This window comes from Aulonocara stuartgranti (assembly GCF_965226115.1).
Source record: "Aulonocara stuartgranti genome assembly, chromosome: 1".
Lineage (NCBI taxonomy): Eukaryota > Metazoa > Chordata > Actinopteri > Cichliformes > Cichlidae > Aulonocara > Aulonocara stuartgranti.
The window spans coordinates 18,107,501-18,130,969 of NC_138939.1; the positions used below are offsets into that span (position 1 = coordinate 18,107,501).

Sequence of the window (23,469 nt, forward strand, 5' to 3'; positions counted from 1 at the left end):
GAAAGGGGAGGAGGGGTCGGCTGCTTCCAAATAGAGCACATTTCATTCATAATGTAAATCCAAGCCCATTATGTATTCATGATTTGAATCCTGGGTTGTGTGAAATCTCAGAAATGCACCCTAGACAAAGTGAATCTGTGAACTAAGGTGTAGGTGTGATAGATTATGTTGTGGTGACCTTCGAGTTGGGGGGTGGGTGTTCATACTGGAGTGCAAAATTAAAACCAATGGAAGATGGACAAGAAAAGTTCAAAGCCATCAAGTCCTCAGTTTAGAAAAAATAGAAAAGAAGAGGAGGAGAAACGAGCAAAAGATACAGGTATGCAGATGTGTCATTGGATAATGGCAGGTCATCCTGCAACAATCAGAACACTTTATTAATCCCTAAGGAAACTATGTGAGTTACAGTTGCTCCAAGACAAAATGGTAAAAATAGCAACAGTAACAGACTAAACTCCAAACAATACATTATGTTACAGATTTTAATATTAATTAGTCATTGTCAATTGTTGATTCGTCCTGTTCTCATTGTATGACGAATTATGATGGTTGTTTGGTAGCCGTTTGCATACTATGCATACTCTCTCTCTCTTCATATGTGTGTGTGTGTGTGTGTGTGTGTGTGTGTGTGTGTGTACAACAGTTTTATATTAATGTACAATCCTTAATATGTTTTGTGTGTGTGTGTGTGGGGGGGGGGGGGGGGGGGGGGGGCAGCAGAGGGAGTTTCGCCCAGGGCGCCAAACTGGCTAGGACCGCCACTGGCTAGAATATTTGTCACAGTTATTTTGTTGAGTGAGAAGCTGCCTTGTGAAAGGTCATGTGGATGCAGTGGGCTTTACATTACATGGCGTGGCTACACTAATCAATCCACATTTTTTAATTAACATTCGAAGTGAAATAAGGGTCATATTGTTTATCACTCAACCTTGCAATGGCTCTTTGCCCAAACAGCTTGAGAGTCACAAGTCATGGGCATTTTATGGAATACGTGTACCAGCGTATTGAAATATAAAATATGAGTATTTTGGTAACTGTATTTCGTTACAGTTACCGTTTAAATAGGTGATAAGTAGAATACTTTGTTGAAATACATGAATTATACTACAGTATTTTCCTGATTCCTATGTTAGGCTATCCCCTCTCTAATTTCAGTAATTCTATGCATTGCCAGACACCCAAACAAACACGCAATAAGAGGCTCTAATGTAAGCATCCTAATAATGTTGGCGCCATCAGTTACAGAACGTACCCGAAGCCAGCACAACAGAGCCAGCAGTGCACTGACCTAAAACTATTCCGCTCACAAAGGTTGTAATGATCAACAATGTTGAAACTAATTTAGAGAGCTGTGCATTTCTTCACTCAGCACACTGGGAAAGCAGTTTGTTTTCATTCCATCAAACTGACACAAGCTTCTTTAATATTTTTTGGTCACACCATTTCCAATAAGTGTTAAGTCTAAATAATCTAAGCACCTTTGTGTTATTAAATCACATTTTAAGATAGTTCAGTACATTTAGTGGAGTTGAAATCCTGTAAAACGATCAAGCAGATGAGTCTTCAAGATCTAGAACATTTCTCACAAACTAAAAATAACAACAATCATGTTTCATTCATCACACAAATGTTATATTAGCATTGATTCCCTTACCGCATCAGTTTATCCAATAAACTGAATCCATAATATGCCAGAAGTAAATCAAGCAAGTTCTTACATACAATCTTACATTCTTTATTGGAGGTAACATTCAACAGCAACCAAATTGCTAGAGGTTGTATCATAGTTACTATAATTAAAACTTCTAAAGAGGCAATCTGCAATTTATGCAGCAAACTAATTGTTGAACTATATGTACATAGCGGCATATAGTTAAAAAGCTATAAATTATTTTATAGAAATAATTCAACTAATAACAATACACAATTTGTCTTTGTTATTACAGTTTTGGCTGCACAATAATATTCCTCAGTGCATAATTAGCTTATAGACAGATTATCTTTTACATGTACTTGGCATTCTGAAGTCAGAATGATATATGTTGCTTCCAAAGTGAAGGTAAAAATCAACATTTTGAGAACAGTTTGAAGCTCCAGCAGCTTTAAAAACCTTGATTCCAAATAATATTTTGTTGAATTGGACATTTACTGATTATTTTATGTTGTTTTAACTTAAAGCTTCTAATAGCTGATAATAGGCAACTACATGAGACATAAATTGTGCAAAACAATACTTGTATATTAAAACATTTTCATGTGGCTTATTTTCCAAAGCTCCTTCATCAGTTCATGTTTATCAGCTGCATAAAGTTCATGAGGATATAAAGGGGACTGGACTCCTGCTGCAAGTCTCTAACTTTCCTCCAGAGAGAATTGTGACTCATGTCTGTGAAAGAAAAGAGGAAAATGAGTTAACAAGAATTTCATGAGGAGGAGGAAGTGGTAAGTAAGGAGGACAGTTAAAGTTTCTGAGCTTACGTGTCTTGGTGCTTGTTTATCATGTGGTTGTTGTATTCCAAAACAGGAGGGATTGTCTCTTCATCCTCAGGAAGCTGGAACCAAAAGATGAAATCAGAAAGCGAACCAAAATGAACCAGTATTTAAAGGCCTGCATAGTCAAAGGGCAAGAACACCATCTAGTGCAGTCTCACCTCCCAGTACGCTTCATCATCAAAGCAAAAGTCATCAGCAGGATCTCCCCAGAGGGGAAACCTCAGGATGAAACCTTTAAAAAGAGAATATTATATCATTAAGATTTGTTACTTACATTATCCTTGCCTATCATAGCATTGTTCACTGTAAATTTTATACTTTAAAACAAAAAAAAAAACAAAAAAAAGGGTGTCTCAAAAATAGTCACAATAGCCTTTCCTGATTTTCATTTTATCTAGTTTTCTTAAAATTCTGCATAAATGTTGTTTTTAAATACTTCATGGAGTTCTTTAAAAAAGAAATAAATCTTTCCAAGTGAAAGCAAAAATGATGTTATGAAACTCACCAACACAGACTCCTCCAACCAGTCCAAATGCAATTGCTACACATGTGCCAGCAGCCTGGTAGGCTCCCTGCGTTGACATAGTCCTGTTTTCAAACTTGCCACTCAAGCCAAATGTCTCGACCAGCCTGCACAGGAAAAAAACAACAACAACAAACAAACAACAACTCTTGAATTTCGGTGCATTTTCAACACATCACAACTTGTGCTGTCAGCGTTAATCTCGCTAAAAAATAACCGCATTAACGCGGCAACTCTCCGTTAACGTCATTTTAGTGAGATTAACGCTGACAGCACTAATCATAACTGAAGTAGAAAGTTCAAATGTCACTGCATAGTTAATGTGAGTCTTTCAAAAAAGGAGGCTGAATAACTGGGCGTGTGGATCCCTAGAAGTAGTCAGTAAACAGGTCTGGTCAGTTTTTGAATTCCAAGTTTTATGTGTATTAGCGTTTGTCACTCACCCCTCTCTGCCATAGACCTCTTCAGTAGCTGCTGCAGCAACTATGGCACCTACGAAGCCACCGAGCATCCCTGGCACGGCATGCAAGTTGTGGATGCCACATGTATCCTGGAGCTTGAGCCTTTTCTCCAAAAAGGGCTGAGAAAAATAAAGTCACAACTAATTAGCAGTCTTTTTTTTTTTTATTAATAGCCTGTGTCAGTGATCTTTTATTCATCAATTTGTCAATTGGATGGCATCAATTTCACAGTCACCACACCTTGCTTCCATTTATTGTAAAGTATTCATCCTATACTTAATATTAAAACCATGCAGTGACTGCTCTTAAAATTCTTCCTCATTGTTCTTATCAGACTCCTGATTTCCGCACAGCAGTTTTTGCATGTCACTGCTTCTTTCTTTGTTTTTCCTATGATAACACCAGAACACAAAAATCTCTCAGAACAGAAGCTAGGGGGTTAAAGAATGGCATCACTCACCGTGACATATAAGTACCCAAAGGTGGAGATGATACCACAGCAGAAACCCACAATGATTGAACCGTAAGGAGTGATCATAAACTCTGCTGATGTCCCCATTGCAACCCCAGCAGCCAGAGAGGCATTCTGGATATGTACCTGTCAGATAAAAGTGGAACATTAGCGTTCATAAATAAGTCGATTTCATAAGCTTCTGTATCATTTCCCTTTGTGTGCCATACCATGTCTAATTTTCCTTTCTTTTGACCCATACTGGAGATGGCGAAAGTGGTAAGAACACAGGCAGCGAGGGAAAGGTAAGTGTTGATGACTGTTCTATGCTGTCCAGCACCGTGGTTTGTGATGGCCGAGTTAAAACTGGGCCAGAACATCCACAGGAACAGTGCACCTGCAAGGTGTAAGAAAGGCAAGGACACATGTTAGGTGGGTTAAACAAAATACAGAGTTTGGCAAACTCTGTAATTTTCCATTTACTCACCAATCATAGCAAACAGATCAGAGTGGTAGACAGACCCATTGAGACGTTTACTTAAGTTCAGGTTTGGTCGGTACAGCACCCAGGAGATGGCCAAACCATAGTACCCTCCAAAGGTGTGAATGACCATGGAGCCACCAGCATCTCTGCACTGTGAAAATAATTACGCTTTTTTAAATGGGCAGAAAAACAGAACTGCAAATCCCCACAATACAATTTTTAAACTCTGAAGGAAAGTTCAAATTTTTAATGTGGCTGCCGAGACTCACATGAAAGAGGTCAAGGATGATGTATTCCTCCACAGCAAAAAGTGTGACACCAAATAAGGTGACAATCATCAGCTGGACAGGGCTTACTTTCCCCAGGAGAGCCCCATAGGCGATCAGAGATCCAGCACAGCAGAAGTCAGCGTTAATCAGACTGAAGGAAAGCAACCACAGTTCAAGCCGGTTATTAACATTTACAAGTTAAAGAATGTGGTTTCATTTTTGAATTACATAACTCACCAAGGAGCGATGGCACTTACCTCTCAATTCCGATGGTGATTTTTCCAGTGACGGGGTCCAAACTGTGGAACCAACCTTGCATGAGGAGAGCCCACTGTAGACCAAAGGCGGCGATTAGAAAGTTAAATCCCACGCCACCGAAGCTGTAGCGCTTCAGGAAAGTCATGAGAAAGCCGAAGCCTACAAAGATCATGACATGGACGTCCTGGAAGCCTGCAGAGATTTAAAAAAAAAAATTCAGTGTTTTTGCGATCCCACCTGCCTTTTATTATTATTAATATTGAGTAAAACAGAAGGAGTCTGAAATGTTGTTTAACACTTTATTTCTTTTTTTTTTAAGTTATATTAATATTTCCAGTTTAATGTAAACTCTTCTTTAAGGATGTCAGCACGTAGATCACTGGGCAGACAATCTGTTAGTTTCTCAGGGACATTGCACATTACAACATTTTCAGTAGTTAAGTACTGCCACATTACCGCACATAAGCCTGAAAAAAGTATGTTTTATTATTATCATCATTGCCATCATTATCTTTTATTACTATTTCCAGCTTTTTTCCCCCTGTGGCATACAAAAAAAAGATACCTTCTGTAAAAGTATTCAGCCTTTGAAAGTAAAAATGATTATTATCGTTATTGTTGTTGTAAATATTGGTGGGGGAGGAATTCACCGTCATCCCTTAGACATCAGTGGAAACTGCCAAAGATCTCAGACAACAGTGTCTGCTTTCACAGCATTAAGCGAGAAAACACGGCACTTTTATTTATTCACACATACATGTATCCCAAAAGTGCATGCATGCATGTCCGAGCTACGTTTAGCATGCATATGCTACAAGTAGCAAATGCACTTGAAAATAAAAAAGAGATTTCTTAAAGGCTGTCTGTTGTTGTACTTACTTGGATATCTGAAGTAGAAGTCATTCTCAATGTTGCTGGTGATGTTATGACTCCTTTTGAACTCACGCCATCCTTTTTCATCCGATTCCTCGTCATACCGGATAAAAACTCCAAAGAGAATAACCATAGCAATCTGCCAGACGAAGCAAACAGCCGGTAAACTAACACGTATATAGGTGTTGTTCTGCGGGCCGAAGAAATTTCCAGCTCTTTCACAGCAGTTTCCCATCTTGATGACTTTCTTCTGACGATGCTCTGATCGCTCCTCAGGTAGGGTCCTCACTCAGCTGTGACTTCAAGCTGGCTGTCAGCATCTTATATATTGTGAACTTTGGGAGGGGGTGCGACTCTCTCTACCACTCACAAGCAAGGTGTGTGCTGGTGTTATCTTTCATGAGCTAAACCACTCCTTACCTGCTGCTCTGCTCTTCCTGTTAAAAGTAGGGGACGTTATTCCTAGAACAGGCAGCAGGAAATAATCAGATTGCATCACTATACTAACCCAGTATGACTTCTTAAAATGCCATTATATCAAAGTTGTCCAATGGGTTAAAAACAGTAAATATTACACCAGAAGCTATATTTGCAGCCGGAATAAAGAATACTACTGCTTATTTAATGCTGCACTGAAAATCAGTTATGTGTGACAGCCGTGTGCTCTGTCCAGGCATGAAACTGGCGTCAGGTGAACACACTTGTCAGTAAGGGTTATACTACATTGTAGAGATTCATACTCAATTTAGGATTCTTTTTTTACCAAATTCTTTTTTTTAAATTTCTTTTACAATTTTTTATTTTATGTAACAGCACCATATCTGCCATGCCCTTTACTGCTCTTTGAAACAGTGCTTTCTTGGGATGAAGTGAGCAAACACAGCCTGTTCCCAGTTTTATACTTGAACATCAATTTTACGCGGCCGAGCTGACTAAAGCAATGCAAACCACCTTCCTCTGTGCACTGCCCACATCCTTGACATGCAAGATTAAACATCAGCACTCTAATATTTAGTCTGTAAATCTGCATAAAGCCACCTACAATGCTTTTGTTAGTTTTGTGTATGTGATGCTTTGCTCACTGTTTTACAGTGAGTAAAGGGTGCTGCTGACTGTTGTCCCCTCAGTGCCTCACATGTCTAATGCTTACAGTATCTGGATACGTTTTGTTCTCACTGTGTTTCCACGTTTTGGTGATTATCTCATCAAAGAGATTCCAGTTTAAGGACTCATCATGTGCTGGGTAGAAGCTCTCTTGCACTTGAGTGACACATGCAACATTCTTGATTGTATCTGGTTTCTCTCTTCAAAAATAATCCACCTTCTTCAACTCGTTATGTAATGCCCTGAGCAATCATATAATCACATTTATATCCTCCAGCAACATATGAGACATTATTTGTATAGAGCTTAACAGGCCTCATAGACAATTTACCTTCCTTGCATCATAAGTCAAGTACAAAATATTGGAAGGAAATTTCTTTCATTTAGGTGTATAAGTCATCATATCGTAATGTTTTGAGGGTGCTTGCGCTGTAACACACTGCATTGCATATGTATCCTTATACAGTGCTCTGTTTTGATGTGGAATAAAACTAATTCAATCAAATCTAAAGTAAGGCTTCAATATGTAAGTTGAGCATGTAGTTCATAAAGGCTAAAAAAAATTCCACATACCAAAAACCTTTTACTTTATTGCTTTATCCGAGTAAGAAGAAACAACAACAATCTGTATTTTGAGCAAGCAGCAGTTTATGATATACACATATACACATATATGTATGTATGTATGTATGTATGTATGTATGTGTGTGTGTGTGTGTGTGTGTTTTGGTTATGTAGTCGCAGCATTAATTTGAAGTCCTGACCATTTCCATGTTTTTATGTTATTTTGTTTTTTGTTTTAATTGTGTTGGTTTGTTAATCTGTTTGACGCTTATCTATAACTCAAGCATAAAAAAAGCACCTGACTCTGGGGATGAAAAGCTATATATTTAGGCACTTTGTTATTAGGAGTCTGCTACCATTTGTTTAACTGAAAAATAGCAAAACATGCACGTTTGCACATATTTCGAGAAATAAAATAATTTCCTAGCACAATATAAAGAAATGAGGGACGACTGGCAAATTATCCTTTCCTTGTCAAGACTGCTAGCTGACATTGTCGCACACAGGGATCTTAACTGGCAGCAGGGTGGCATTAAGTAATAATGTCTCTCAGTGAAGTTTAATTTTGAAGCCCTGTCACAGCCTAACTGAAATGCGCTAAGGCAAAAGGCAGCCATGTTTTCATGAATGAATGCTGCAGTGATCATGCCGTCTTTAGTCTATGATGGAAAGAAAAAGTCCACATGGAGTATTTCAGTTGGCACAATCGTGTATCTGTAAAGCTATTATCATTCAGCATAGTTGATGGAAAAATTATACAATGTTGCCTAGAAATATGTTCAAACATGTGACAGAGGAACAGTACAGAGGTTTCAGATTTTATCTGATGAAGTTATTTCAGAAATGCTGTAGTCAATTGGTGTCACATGTTCAGCATTGACGACAGAGAGCTCCTAAGTGATCCCAGTAGAGATATTAAGAGCTCCTGTCAATCAGCAGGTAAGGTAGAAGCAGATCAGTGCACCGCAACTATTCAAACAAAGTTTTTCAATTGTCTTCTATTTCTTTATTAGACATTGCCTTAAACACACACACACACACACACACACACACACACACACACACACACACACACACACAATGTATCATCATCAGTCATGGATTGGCCTCCCCAGAGTCTGGACCTCAACATTACTGAAGCAGTGTGGGATCTATTTGACAGGGAACAGAAGAGAAGGCAGCCAATGTCCAAAGATGCCCTTTGAATGTCCCCCAACTTGCCTGAAGAGTTATTTCTGAAGACTACCTAAAGAAATTAAAAGAAAGCTTGCCCAAGAGAGCTGATCGTGCTACTAGAGACATACCAAATAAGAATTTTAAGCCCATTAGATTGTAACCTCTGTTTTTGCGTTATATACTGTGTTTAAATGCATGTTTGCATTTAAACACATCTGTGTAGCAAATGCTAATGCTAATGACACAAATGAGTGTCAGTTCAGTGCACTGAATGGTACCATCCAATATCATTGAATCAAAATGACAAGCAGAAGAAGTCAACTTTGAAAGAGTTATTGTTAGGACACAGAAGACAGGAGCTTCATTGACAGGGGGTTTCAACTGTCTCATGTTTCAAAAGAAAAACTGACAAAAGCAATACCTATATTTAGATCACTTGCAAACAAATCAGTAAAAAGGACTGTAAACTGTGTTTAGTGGGGCATATAGCTATGGGGAAAATATGGCATAAAACTAGGTTGTGATTATGGCTATGATGGGTAAAAACTGGGGTGTGGGCAGAGGTGTGACCTTTGTTGCTGCTGATGGGGGACTTGTCAGAAAAAGGTTGAGAACCATCACACTAGTGTCACAGGAAACAGTATCAGCCCAGTACATGATCACGGACGTTCTGCAGGTCATAACTTACTGTTGACATTTGCAAACAGCAGCAAATTTGCAGTTATGCAAATTAACAAAGATGAATGCACATTGGTGATTTCAGTAATGTTAAAAGCACCGGCAATGTTCTACAGAGATCTGGAAGTCATACTTCGCTATACTCTCGACACTTAGTGTGTAGCTTACACCAAGATAATGATCTAAGACTGAAAACTTGTGCCCTAAATGAGATGATCCAGTTCTGTTTTGCTCTGAGAAGAATTGTTGCTGACACGGTCAATGTAAATCAGTACAGAGGTGTTGTGAGCCTTCCTGTCTTATTTTGATAGTCTCTCGCCCTTTGTGCATCATGTTCAGGTTGCTCTGTCTCATTTCCCTGATTTAGTTCAGCTGTGTCCCTTTGTGTGCCAGCTCCATGATTGCCTCATGTGTGTATTTAAGCGTTCAGTTTCCTTAGTTCATTGTTGCAATCTCCCATCATGTGGTGTGTCTTCTTTGCGTTTTATTCTCCTAGTTGATTATTAATTCCATTCTGGGTTCCATGTTTCCTAGATTGTATTTTTCCTTTAAGTCCAGCAATAAAACTGGTTTTAAGTTCAGTTCCGCCCCTAAGTCCACACCTGAGCATGCCACGCACAGCACTAAATGACACATAAGGGCTCTGCAAATGATTTTAAGAGTATGGAAATGATCTCAATCATGAGCTGTGGCATTAAGAATATCAAATCTCAACAGTTTTAAACAGTGCTCTCCATCACAATCAGTAAAACACACACTGAGGGAAGACAGGGATACTCCGTCTAATGAGGCTTGATGAAACAACATCAAGGTGCTCTGAAATGGTCAAGTTCCAACACTTTACTGATTTCCTTTAAATGATCATGCTCTTGTAAGTGTCCTTTTCTTTTTCCATAGTTTTCATAAGAACTTTCCATATCGAAAACATCAGCAATCAATCCTATCAGCACAAAGGCATCAAAAAATTGTTTTCTCCTCACATGACTGATTTCTGTCATTTTCTCTTTATCGTGTCATCACTCTTCTCGGGTTTACAGCATATTTCTTTTGTGTATTCTGTTACAGATTTATGAAAGACGAGTTCATCATATGAAATTAATCTTAATAGCGCAGCTTTTCTAAAGAAAATAAAGTGTCAGTCACGTTGATTGCCCATTGATTGTGAAGGTTGACCTGGAGGAGAGTGACAAAACTGAAAGGAATTTTATACAACTTGTCAGGTATGTACAGCAACAGCGCGCAAGATGTCGCAGCGATAGGACTGCGTCAGGCAGTCGGCTCTGACAGAAACCTACAGGACAATCCTGTAGATGATCTGACATGCAGATTACCTGTAGAAGCATTTTAGAACAGACAAGAGTTTTACTTTGTCAGACAGCATCTTTGTCTCTCACGTGGTCCATCATGCGACTTCTGGTCAAAGCACATGCAGGTTAGTCACACAGCCTCACAGGTGATTGAGCTAAACTGGGCACACACTACCGCATTATGGATGGGATAAGCTGCTTCCATGGGTGTCTTTACATCAGGATTTGGGTTGTAGAATGTGTTGCTTTTTGCATGTTGCTAAAACACTAGATTTAGATTTGATTTGATTTTGATTGTTTGAATAATTTGATTAAATTAATTTAATTTTTGAAATTCAAATAAAAAACAGCTAAATAATTGGAAACATATTAACTTCAATGAGTTTAAGAAAAGAATGTATCCAGTGTCTACTGCTTTGTCCAGATTTTATGACTATGACTGTTTCTACTGAGGAGAAATTGGGATCTGTTCTGTGTCCTCAAGGCATTCAGTCAATCACTGTCTTCTACGTCATTTCTTCAAACAGTTCTAGTCTAGAAGTGATTGATTTCCTGAATGATTTGGAAATTGAAACTCTACACTAGGACATTAAACAAAGTTCAGTGGAATTAAACATTTTATAGCTGCAGATTTGTGCTCAATGTTCTACTGTCATCACCGTCAAACTAAGTTAACCCTATTGTTTGTGTTTTCATTTTGAATTTCTGGATCTTTAGTTAAATTTTGAACACCCTTTGTTTGGAGAGCTTACATACCACCTAAACCATTCAGCTCCGGTTTTAGTACGTTTATCTTTTTTATGCATTTCTTAAAATCTTTTATACTAGTTTTATACTAATTTTTCATCTTTAATTGTTACAATTACAGTGCATGGAAAACAGAAAAAGAAGTCCCTTTTATAAGCAAATCATTGTATGCACATCGTTTACGAGATTTAGCTACACAGCACTGTACAAAAATCTTGAGTAGGTCTTCCATTAAGACCTTTTTCAGTGAAAATTATATGGATCAACTGAAAGACCATAATCATCATTCAGATCTTTTCTCCTCTACTTGTTGAGTAGGGGTGCAACGATACTCGTATCGATATTGAACCGTTCGATACAGTGCTTTCGGTTCGGTACGCATATGTATCGAACAATACAAAATTTTTAATTTATTTTATCAACTTTTCTTCTGACCATGCTGTCTGTGTTGAGAGCTCAGTGGATCTGCGTTCGACTACTCCGCCTAGGCTGCACTGTCAAGCGCAGATCCACTGAGCGCAGCGCAAGCTAGCAAGACAGAAGCTAAGCTCGTTGCAACATGGCAAATTGAACCTCCCCCACCCTCATTCAGATCTGGTGTTTGGAACCATTTTGGTCTTCATGTGAAGTATGACCCTGAAGGTAAGCGCATCATGGACAAAAGTAAAACAGTGTGTCGGATGTGCCACGCAATGCTCAATTACATTGGTGGGAACTACTGCGTTAGCGCAGTTACCTCGTTAACGTGTTGACGCCGTCCAGCCCCACACACGGGGCTATCCGCGGTAGCTCGTTAACCGTGATTTGCCGTGTTGTGGCGTTAACGTCATTTCAGATTAACGCTGACAGCACTAGTGGGAACAAAATGAATATGACTGCACATTTACGCCAACATCTTAGTGCAAAGACAAGTGGAAGCAGACAAAAACAACAAGCAGGCATGCTACAAACTTTACCCGAGTCATTTAGACAGCCGTTAGCACATGATTCTCCTTATGGGGACCTGATATGTTTAATATGCTGCTGAGAATATAGCCCAGAAGAAGCTTATAGTATAGCTTTTATTTTGGAAAGAGCCCATTTCTCTGTAATAAACTCTCTTTTCCAAAGATGAGTGATTTCTCGATCAGATATATTTATTTTATCCCTTTGTTGTTTCAGCAACATTAAATTTAAAAACTGTACGTTTGAGTTAAAATATATATTTATAATTTTAATAAATGACAAATTAAAAAAGCATGAACATTTTTTCTTTGTATCGAAAAAATATCGAACCGTGACACCAAAGTATCGAACCAACTGTGAATTTTGTGTATCGTTGCACCCCTAGTGTTCAGTTACCTCAAATGTTTTAAGGACATGCTGCACACCAGACTGAGATCTATCAAGTTTTGTGCCAATAGCTTTTTAAGTAATCACTTTGTTGATGCAAAAACTTTTTCTGTCACACTGTTATTTTTAGAATTATTCGTAGATTTGGCTAAAGAAATTTGTGGCAGGATGCTAGCAATAATGTGCATACAAATACAAGTTAGAGTTGGTTCTTTCCTCTGTTTTCTGTCATGTGTCAACACAACACTGATTTATCAGTTAAGTTAGGTGCCCTTGTTATGTTTGAATGAATAATATAACTGATTTAAGTGGCTTAACAACTTAACATTAATCCGAAAATGGGCAAGTACAAGGACTGGAGTGAAAACGAATGAAAAAGCACACAGTGTCCCAAGAAAACCATTGAAAGAGCTTCAGAAAGGCTCGAGAACTATTGCTCAAGACTGATTTAAAATCTTATTACAGGAAAGTCTGGCTCCTTGGAAGCATAGTATGAATAATGAGGGGTGGTTCAAGACTTACACAGCTCTGTACAGTCACTGGCAAAGTATCTGTGTCAATCTGCCAGTTTACGTAGTCATAAACTGAGATCTAATGTGGCAGCATGATGGCATTGGGAGAAGTAAGAATGTTTCTCGGTGAAGTTTGTTTTTAAAGCCCTGCCACACCTGGCTAAAGACTTATGCACAGGATTTTCTGCTGCATCTCTCATTTGCTTCTATATGTTAGAGCCTCTTTTGCTGCCTGTTATAGGCATACATACATTTTTGATTTTCAGTTATACTCAGTACATTAATGCCATTTTTCCCCACAAACAATCCACAAAACTAATAGCGAAACAATTATGCATCTGAACTTTTTTAGAAATTAGAAAAAGTTGTTGGATAGTTTTTCTCTCAGTCTTGTGGAGTCCACCTAAATGTTTTTAGTTGTTTCAACCTGTTAATCTTCCTTCTGTAACTGTGTTTTCTTTTTTTTCTTTACATGTATATATATATATACACAGGTATATACATGTTCCTGTTGTAGATCTGAGCAGTAGCGATGCACAGAGTTACTGAATACCACTCATAACAAGAGTCAGGTGACACTGGTAACATTGCACACAGTAGAGGTTTCGTATTTACATGAGGTGGTTAAATAGCTTTGTGCATTTGTTCTTGCTGCCATTTCCTGTTTGTGTCATGCATGTATATTTTTTCTCCTCTTGCCTTAATTTGATTAAAATTCACTCAGTTATTCTCAATAATCTGTAAACCATTGCTCTCTTAGCAGTTTGATTCTTCGTTACTTTATTTCATTTCCATCACTATTCATACTTGAGAGCATAAAACTTTTTTCAGCATTAAACTTTTTCCAGCATTTTCTTCTCCTATTTTGTTGTACCCAAAAAAATTTAAGCATATTCTGATCAAGACAGTTAAGCTGATATTCATTAAAGAAAAGTTGGTATACTTTTGTCCGTTCTCTGACCTCATTTTTAACAATCAATAACTGCAAAAAACATGGAGGACCTTACAGCTCCCCAAAAGTGGACCCAAAATGTTTCTATTGTCTTTAACCCTTAATATGATGTTGTTAAATTTGGGTGTCACAGAGAAACGTGTCTTGCTGTTTGGGAATTGAAGCTAGGATGCAGACCCTTAGATAAAGTCCACTGGTTACTTTCCATAATCACAACTGTCTTTTTAATAGTGTGACGTGTTCTGCAGCAAAGTGCAGTAAAGTGACGTTGTCGCAGTTGTGTGTCGAGTTTAATGTGTGATTTTTTTGTCAATCGGTTGATTTGTCTTCCCTTTGCTAGCTAGCTAAGATTAGCAGTCTGCCATTGGAGGGAAAGCTGATGTTTGCTAGCAAATCCATGTACATGAATGATCTGTCCTTCCCGCTTTCATTTACAATATAAAGTCCCTTAAAGCAACTGTTTATGTGATTTAATGCTATATACATAAAACTGAACTGAATGGAATTACCTGGTCACTTACTAATGCTACCCTTACTATACTTTTTCAGTATTGCGCTTCAAGAGCAGCAGGCTGGACCGCAGAACTGGTTATGAAATATCTGCAAACAGCAGCATGTGTCTGTCTCTCTCCAGACGTGTCTGGATAGTAATACCAAAATTATAAGAAAGGGTGTACTACAACTATCTCAACAATCATTAACGGCAGATTTAATGCAGTATTACCGAAGATTCATTACTTTTTTGTGTGTCCTGTCTGGCACTGTAGCAATCAGAATTATTGTCTGAAGGCCAAGAAAAATGCCCAACAGATTTACTTTCCCAAGTGGGCCTTTTGCTATACTGGTCCACTTGATTGTCATAGTTTATTTGATCTTTATTAGTTATTTTTATTCTAAGTTATTGTAATCAGGCCAGACTAGACTCGGGGACGGGAAAGAAAAACAAGAAGAAAAGTTCAGAAGAAAGTTAACAGAAGGAGAGGGAAAGTAGAAAAAAGAGAGAAAAGACAATGAAAATCTGCTTCATCACCTTTGTCTTTGTGTCCTTTTTTTTTTCTCTTCTTCTTTTCCTGGATCACCTGTTGAGAAAGAAAACAAGCAGAAGAAGACTAGAGCAATAGAATAAACAACAACATGATGATCTATGGGAATATAACAGTAAATACTAAATGTTAAACATTATTGTGCAGCACGTAAGATCGACAGTGCACAGTGTGCTTTGAGGTAGGAGCCAAAAAGGGTGTAGTTTGTATGTGTGAGCACCCGTGTGTACACCTGTGAGCATGAACGCACTTGTTTTTAAAAGGTTCCTTCATGTAATGATCTGTTAGAGGGTGTGGGGGGCCACAGCCCCGTCCACCAGGGCATGAAGCAGGTATGGAGGAGATCAAAACTCCAGACATCCAGAGGCCCCCAGAACACAAGAGACCAAAGAAGACCAACAGAGGGGCAGCCGCGCCACTGTCCCAGAAACATCCCAGAAAGAGCTGAGGAGAGTCCCAGATGAGGGCTCACTCAGCAGCCACGGAGCGTAAGCCAGGGGGGGTTGCAGTGACGTGCCCGGGAGCTCCGCCGGCAGCCATATTTTCACTGTATTCTTGGCAAGCATTCGGAAACTGCCTGTAATATCAGTTCAAATTTATTTTATACGGACATTAGTCACAATCTGAAAACTGCACCAACAAAGCCGCTTATTCCAGGTTTATTCTCACTGGATTTGTGTAATAACTCGTGAAGACATCAGATATGTAACAACAGTGCTTTCAGGCGTTGTAACAGCTGGGCCTACATTTGAAAATCAGAGATGTTAGAGGGGGGTAAATTACTGACTTGCCTATTGTTTGTTTTGTTTTTGCTTTTCAGTGGAAAGTTTTGTGCACTATGCATGCAGTCATATAGGTTTTGTTACCTTGGAGCCAAAAAAAGAAAATATGAAAACAGGCCTGAACATCACAAGACACTCATGTGATAACTAGAACCTACAGAACATGTTCAACCGGTGAGGTTTCAATTACAAAATGGCCTCGGGTGGATGACTGTTAAGTAATGTACACCACGCCTTACTAACCACAAATATTTTTCATCTTAGAAATTAAGTTGTGCCAACATATTTTTCTCACTCTGTATGTACGATATTTTTTTCACGACTGCATTCCTACCCACACTTTTACTCTGCTACATTCTGACCTTGAAGAAACTGTAAATCTGTGACCTTCTGTTTAGCAGATATCTATTTGTTTATCAGAGCAAAAGAAGCAGAAATAAAGTTTGAATAATGATGCAAAAGTTAAACAACATTTTTTAAAACAAGTGGACACTAGTGGACAATGTTCATGAAGCCCTGCAACTTCATCTAGATTATCCACAATTTCATGTTTTATCCATAATCAACAAAGCTTAAAGAAAGAAAATGAAGATAGTGCTGAAAACAGCTCAAATTATCATTCAGAGAATAGACATTGATTTTAGCCATTTCAGTGAAACACAATAGCTTCAGTGTCACAGCTGAGCTTCACCTCTTCATGACATAACACACCCAAACTGGTAGTCATGTGGCACTAAACAATGTGACTTGCCTTGTCCCAACAAAACCTTTGCAACAGATTCGATGGGGTTTGTTCTTATGCAACAGTCACGAACAATAAATGGTACCTCTGAGGTTTTTTAAGCTCATATTTCTACAGAATCAAGCAACAGTAGCTTTTGTCTAGGTTCCCTTTGTAAATTATGTAGTGTACAAGTGCAGTTATGTGTACAAGTCAAACAGCTCGCACTTGTGAGGTTAAAAACGGGCGGTTGAACTGAGGTAGAATCACAGAAAACACCAGAAACTCGCACAGCAAACAAGTCCTTCTCCAGGCAAATAATCCAAATAAATCCCATGTCATTTCAGATGGCAGAAAACAAAACGGTGGATCAGTGCCACCATGTTTTCAGGTCATTAATCCTCAAGGAGGCAAACAGCAAACCCATAATAAATATTTTATAAATTGAAGCCAAACATTTTATTCTTCTGCAGTAAAACAGGCCATCATCATCGGCTTAATTACTTTGTAATGATGATGTCTTTAAGCAGCATACTGTAATTAATTTGAATATTTTAACATTTATTTGGATGCATTTCTGTTTCTTTTTTATTGATTCACTGGTAACATAGTGATATTAATGAAAAATGGCAGCTGTGGATGATAAGTATCTAAAGAACGTGCGCTAAATTTTTTCTGAGGCCTGTGTTTATTGTCGTGGGTTGTAGGGTAGAACCAAAGAAAGTAGGAAGATGTTTTCTTTTCTTTAACAAAAGAGCTACTTATGAAGATGATAAAACAGCCTTTCAAACATTTACTTCCTGCCCTTAAATTTAAATAATTAAGTACTGAATTCCACAAGCCAGAAAATAAAAACAAACCCACCCACATGGAGTTTATAGGCTACTGAACTCAAGTCAAAACAAATCACACAAAGCTTGAATGCTGCCAGTTTGACCCACTGGCTGCTTTGAGCTGCTTCTCTTAGCGAGGAGACAAGGATGTTTTTTTTTTCTACTAGGAGTCAAATGTTCTCGTCATTGTGGCAGTAATGTGGGTCCGTTTCACACAGGATGTTGAATAGTGTTCAGCCTGTGACACTGAAAATCCTCACCTCAACCAGCAGGTTCACAGCAAATAGCAAAATACACTAAACATAAATTTAGTTAGTCGTATCTGTTAGTCCGAACTGTTGAACCATTTTTCTGATTTGTTTAAAGGTGCAGTCAGTCATTATTTGAGTTCATTTAACAGAAAATAAGAACGGTGTACTCATAAACATACATTGATTAGCTCTGTTCCACTCTGTCTAGTTTTGGTGACTTGCCTTTTGCAGTACAAGCAGGAAGGCGAGTGAGAGGAACAGGCACTGGCATGTAAAGACCGAGCTCTTCTTCAGCACCAAGAGGTGGATGAGGAAAAGCTAAAATTAACTTCCGGGTTCCATGCATTTCTGCTGAAATGCAAAATGAATGCACAGGCTTGACTTAGTGAACGAGGGTACTTTCCGCAGGTTCTGCTGATCATCCTTTTGATACTTTTAGTGTCGTTTATAAAGGATGTTGCTACCTTTTTGTGCTGTTTGAGCACTTTAGTCAATAGTGTGATCCAGAAAAGACCAGTGTTTTTACTGGTAAGGGTCAAGAAGCATTTTCTTCTCTAACCACAGCTGGGGACTAAAGTTACATCTGCACTGCTTAAAGCATATGAACTGGTGCCTGTTAGCTGTTCGGGAAGCTAAGTCAGAAGTGCAAGCTTATGTTGAACGTGTTTGTTTGCTGACCAATACATTTAATTGGTGAACTGCAGTTTCCTGAGATTGAAACACAAGGAGATGTCAAAGCAGTTCATTCTGTTGGACCAGTTCAAAGAAATTCTCCCCGAGGGTGTTGCCACATACTTTAATGAACAACAGCTTTTAAAAAAAAAAAAAAAAAAAAAAAAGAGAAAATTGCATCTGAAGCAGTGGTGTAAGCACATAAACACATTGTAACACATAAACTAAATACAGTAGAAACCAGGGCCGCAGATCTTGATTATTTCATCCATTATTCACGTGATCAGATTAGATAGTTTTTTTTTTATTAATGAGCGATTATAAATGTTCAAAACAGAAAAAATACATCTTTTTTAAAAGCCTTTTCATTGGTTTCCATTTTAAAAAGACAAATGTTTTAATAGTTTAACTGCAGCTACAACATCTGTCAAAAAACAAAACCCTTGTCATTTACGTGCACAATTAAAAATCTATTTTTTTAAACCAAAACATTTTCTTTAATATAAAATAAATACTTACAAGTACAGTAATGTCAAATAAAATAAAGTAAACTAAAGCATAATACAAGTTAGTCTTTACTCTGTCCCTTGGAGCGCTTTCTTCATTAGTAGAAGGCAACAAAACACGAGTTCTGCATGAGGCTGGATGCTGTGTATTTGGTGTGTGTTCATGTGCATGTGTTTTTGTGCGCGTGTGTGTTTCTAGATGTTTAAGCTTAAGCCATTTGGTGGTTGCAGTGAAGAAAAGTAAGCATTCTCTGAAGTGAACGTTATCAGAGCTGAATGTTCTCAGAACATTTTCTGCTGCAGGAAACACATGTTCTGGTGATGCAGATATTATTAATTAATGTTAATAATTAAAGGTAGTAATCAGTCAGTGCTCCGCTTAACAGCCCCAGGTCAGCAGTTGAGAGTTTCACCGCCCTGTGTTTGTTTTCACTGGCACTCAGAACCCCCCCCCCAAAAAAGCTTTTATATTTTTATTTTTGTATTTGTAAATATTATCCCAATTTGTTTAATATTATATTTTATTTACAATTTTAAATATTATTTTATCTAAATCTTCAAAATAATTTTAATGAAACCTTGACAGACCCTCCTGTCTAACAGTGTAAAAGCATTTAATCCCTGAGATATATTAGTAGTAGAAAAAGGAAGCACAATTTCAACTGTGCCTCTGAGTTTTTCTGCATAACAAAGAAATGCTGCTCTAGTTAATTAAACTTTGACAGGCTCATCTTCACTGCTGCCGCTGTGTTATCAGTCCTCCGATACATTTCTATTGCAGGTCTATTTTTAGTCACAAATGTGGATGAAATGCTTGAATCTGTATGCAAACAACTTAGAGTTGTAGGTTAGAGTATCAAAACAAATTGTTGCATTAAGGATTTTTTATCGAGATACTCAGTGAATCATTGCAGACCAATTGGTAAGGCATGACTTTGGGTGGACCGGGCAGGTAAACATCAGACAAAGCTTCTTCAGCAGTCAGGTCCCCTCAAGGTTGTTGGAGAAAAGATAATCGTTGTTGTAGCTGCTACGATCCATCACAGTAATAAGGCGGCTGCTGTCAAACTTTACACAAAATGTTCTCAGTTGCAGATCAAGTTTAGATTTTTCTGTCACAGTTTTCATTCAGCTTAACTTCAGAGGAATGTGCTCCAGGATACACGCCACATACACCCCCAGTCCAAATCTATTCATTGTGTTCTTCTTTTTTCTCTGACAGCTGATCCTGTTAATTCTGTTCTGTTCACAGGTATGGAGATGAATGCATTTTCTGCACCTTTCTGTCATTTGGCGTTGACCCCTGATTTGGTACAGTGGGGAGATTCAGGAGTATGTCCCTCTTTGCCTGTTCCTGGTGTTACCATTATTGAGGGGAAAAAATGTGGCCACAGTTACCTACATTGCCAGTAGTGTCCTCAAATCTAGTAGTAAAGGATGTCAGAGACCAGAATTTACCAGAGGTATTACTGCCTGTGGCGTAACCAGGGCTCAGAGTAATAAAACTGAGCAGGCTGAGGTCACTCCCTCACCTGCCGGGGAGGTTGTTTCTTTGACTGATTTCCCTGTATTCAACTCCTTGGCGAAGTAACAGCAGGAAAATCCTTTCCTGCTTTTTAGACTTCTGGTTGGTTAAATCTTCTTTTTAATGCTCTGACATTTTATTGTTCAGCACTTTGTGATCTTTCTCTTGAAATCTAACTTACTTACTTTTGAGTCGGGTCTCTCTCAGTAGTGACGTAAACAGTGCTACGCATGGTTTGCTGGTCACTAAATGGTTACCAGATAGAGAAAAGGTAGGTTGTTCAAGTTGGCATTGCAGACTGCTCATGATGTTGTGGCTGGTCAATCAAAAAAAATGAAAGCGATCCCCCTTGTATTTCTTGTGTCATTTTCCAGCAATCTCTATCTCTTTTGAGTATCTATGTTTGATATCAGGCTTAAAACTTTCCTTTTTGATACAGTTCATAGTTAGACATGGATCAGGTGAACCTGAAACCTCTTACTTTTGCTGTAATATTTCCAGGCTGCTGGGGCCTTCCGTTGATACAGTGTTTTCTCTTCTCTTCGCTGAGTTTTACCTTTACCTCATCTGTTGCTGAGCTAAAGGTTTATTTATACTGCAGGTGCACATGCAGCCCAAAGTGCTTCAAAAAGAAACAACAATAAGAATAATACTGTAGATAAAAGTATCACTTTCTAATTATAAGGAGATATAAAACTAAAACTTCAAGTTCCTGCAGGCCCAATTTTGTTTTGCCTACCGGGACCAAGTTAATAAATCATGCCCTGCTACAACTGTCAGAAGATTGTTTCAGCACATAATAGCGTGACAAATGTCTCTGAACCTTTTACCTAGCAAAAATACGATTGTATGTCTAATTGAAATTAAAGCCTTTAATTTGCAAATACTGAAAACTATAAATACTAAATCTTTGCTTTGTTTTTTTTAACTGAAAATATTTGTAAATTCTGTGATCAAGTACACAAAAAAAATGGCAAAGGAGTAATTTAACTGCATGAATCACCAAGCAGCTTTGAATCCTAATGAACCACCAGTAAGCTCTGGGAAAATGTTTAACTATTATGTCAGTGAGAACAATACACCTTATTCATTTTCCTTACATTAACTGTGCTGTTGTTTTTTTCCACCTGAGAATTTCAAACAGTACAGAGCTGAAGGGGTTAAATCTAGGTACACTGCTGGAAACCAAGACTATTCCAGCCGAAACAGTAACAGCTGGGTATTAAACTTGTGTTTTTGTCTATATTAGAACTTCTGGGATCCTGATTTTTAGAAAATCAAGTGTTTGCAAGCTCGTTACATGTCTTTAAAAGGAGATAAGTTGTAAATGAGTTGCTGACACTCTTCTGGAAACAAAGGAAGAAATGAAAGTGCTGCCCCCACCTGGCAAGCTTCTGCTCTACAAGGCCACACATCAGCACTTCTTAGCTCATTTTCAGCAGTAAGTCTAAAAAGAAATGCTACACAACTTATCAAGTTTTAATTAGACCTTTTATTTTTACTTTTAATATTCATATTAAATCTCAACCTATTTTTTAGAAAGAACAAGTACAACCTAACAAAAAAATAATGTTAAAACACGTCCAACTTACAAGAGTGTATTATATAATTTTGCTGTATATGGCATTGAGATCGATCCGGAGTTTCTTAAAAGATGGTCTGTTTCTGGGATCATACTGCCAACAGCTGTTCATAATCCTGGAGATTTCAATGGGGCAGCCGTGCGGAGCAGGCATACGGTACCCTGAAGCACATCACAGAGAAGCATAACAGGGAGAGAGATGGTCAGATGGCAGTAAACGTGCTTTCTGATACACGTGAGACTCAGAAAATGTATCAGTGTCAAAATCAATCACAATGACAGCAGGAATTCTCCTGAATGTCACGTGAACACGAACACTTCAGAAGTCTTCACCTTTCTCCACCTCTTCACGTGTCTGTTGATTGGTCATGCTGGTGTAGGGGGTCATTCCCATGGAGAAGGTCTCCCACAGTAAGATGCCAAAGCTCCAGACGTCACTCTCTGTGGTATAACGACCTGAAAGCAACAGCAGGGGGCAGTGTAAGCAAAGGCATAGGCGCAGCTCTTTGTGAGTATTTAACTGGCTGTTGGCAGTAGAAACAGGAGAAATGTGTCTGGTTGTGGTATTATGGCAGAGGCACTAATGATGCACCATAGTTCAGGGCTTCAGGAGCTGTCCATTTGACAGGGATCTGTCTGAGACCGCCTTCTGCAGAGTAGACTCCATCATCTTCCTGACGGGACATCCCGAAGTCACTTATCTTCACCACGTTGCCTTCTGCGACCAGGCAGTTTCTAGCTGCAAGGTCCCTTAAAAAGCACAAGACAGGAAATGTAAGAGGGATGGAGGCTGGGGAAAAGTGGAAACAAATGAAACATAAAAAAAATCATGCTCTGTATGAAAAAACAGAACAGATGGCACTTAAAAGAGAGGTGTTCCTATCATATCTCTGTGTTGCGTGCGAGTGCCATTTGACATGCAGTGTTACAAGCTGAGCAGCTACCAGCAGCCTGTCTGATCCGTCCCTGCTGGGCAAACCATACAAGTGCTGCTGTAATGAGCCGGATGTCACAACCTCCTCCTCTCTAGTGCCCCTACAGCCAGCCACCGAGGCCACGTTCAATTTGTAGACATCCCCAAAATACTACAACAATTCTGAATGCAGTATATCGTTTACTTAAATATATATACATGCATACGTATTGCTGAATTAAAGGAAATGGTCGAGTTTTCAGAACGTGTTTGTAGATGGTCTCGTCTTTTAATGCAAGCTTTGTTTGCAGGCTACTCACAAAAACCCAACGTTTGATCTTTGTAAGCAACTCCTACACAGCTCTGTGGTCTTTGGAGGATGCGTAGTTACAATCAGGGCTGTGAGCTGGTTTTTCTCCTCAGTCATTAAAAATGTTTAGAACAGTCTCATCACACC

The 23,469-nt window shown here is 38.6% G+C and overlaps 3 protein-coding genes across 6 annotated transcripts in view; 1 reads left to right on the plus strand and 2 right to left on the minus strand.

The window, feature by feature from the left end:
* The first annotated feature begins 217 nt into the window (after window positions 1-217).
* The window catches only part of gfod2 (glucose-fructose oxidoreductase domain containing 2), a 317,249-nt gene continuing 293,997 nt past the window's right edge, over window positions 218-23,469 (plus strand). Inside the window, exon 1 of the mRNA XM_082536333.1 lies at window positions 218-319. The gene's annotated coding sequence lies outside the window, so the exon portion shown is untranslated. The remainder of the gene's footprint in view (window positions 320-23,469) is intronic.
* On the minus strand, window positions 1,720-6,132 carry LOC309706052 (ammonium transporter Rh type C 2-like; the record flags this gene model as incomplete). Its single annotated transcript, XM_082532262.1, is given in 12 exon segments — window positions 1,720-2,386; window positions 2,479-2,552; window positions 2,652-2,725; window positions 2,999-3,123; window positions 3,460-3,596; window positions 3,938-4,075; window positions 4,159-4,325; window positions 4,416-4,563; window positions 4,682-4,832; window positions 4,939-5,131; window positions 5,819-6,092; window positions 6,094-6,132. Coding segments are annotated over 12 exon segments (1,554 nt in total). The 3' UTR covers window positions 1,720-2,352.
* The window catches only part of fes (FES proto-oncogene, tyrosine kinase), a 30,899-nt gene continuing 29,416 nt past the window's right edge, over window positions 21,987-23,469 (minus strand). For all 4 annotated transcript variants that reach the window (XM_082528059.1, XM_082528056.1, XM_082528057.1 and 1 more), the window contains 3 exons: window positions 22,692-22,849; window positions 22,433-22,555; window positions 21,987-22,261 (listed from right to left, as the gene is read on the minus strand). In XM_082528059.1, the coding sequence (XP_082384185.1) occupies window positions 22,119-22,261; window positions 22,433-22,555; window positions 22,692-22,849 (424 nt within the window). In that variant the 3' untranslated portion in view covers window positions 21,987-22,118. The remainder of the gene's footprint in view (window positions 22,262-22,432; window positions 22,556-22,691; window positions 22,850-23,469) is intronic.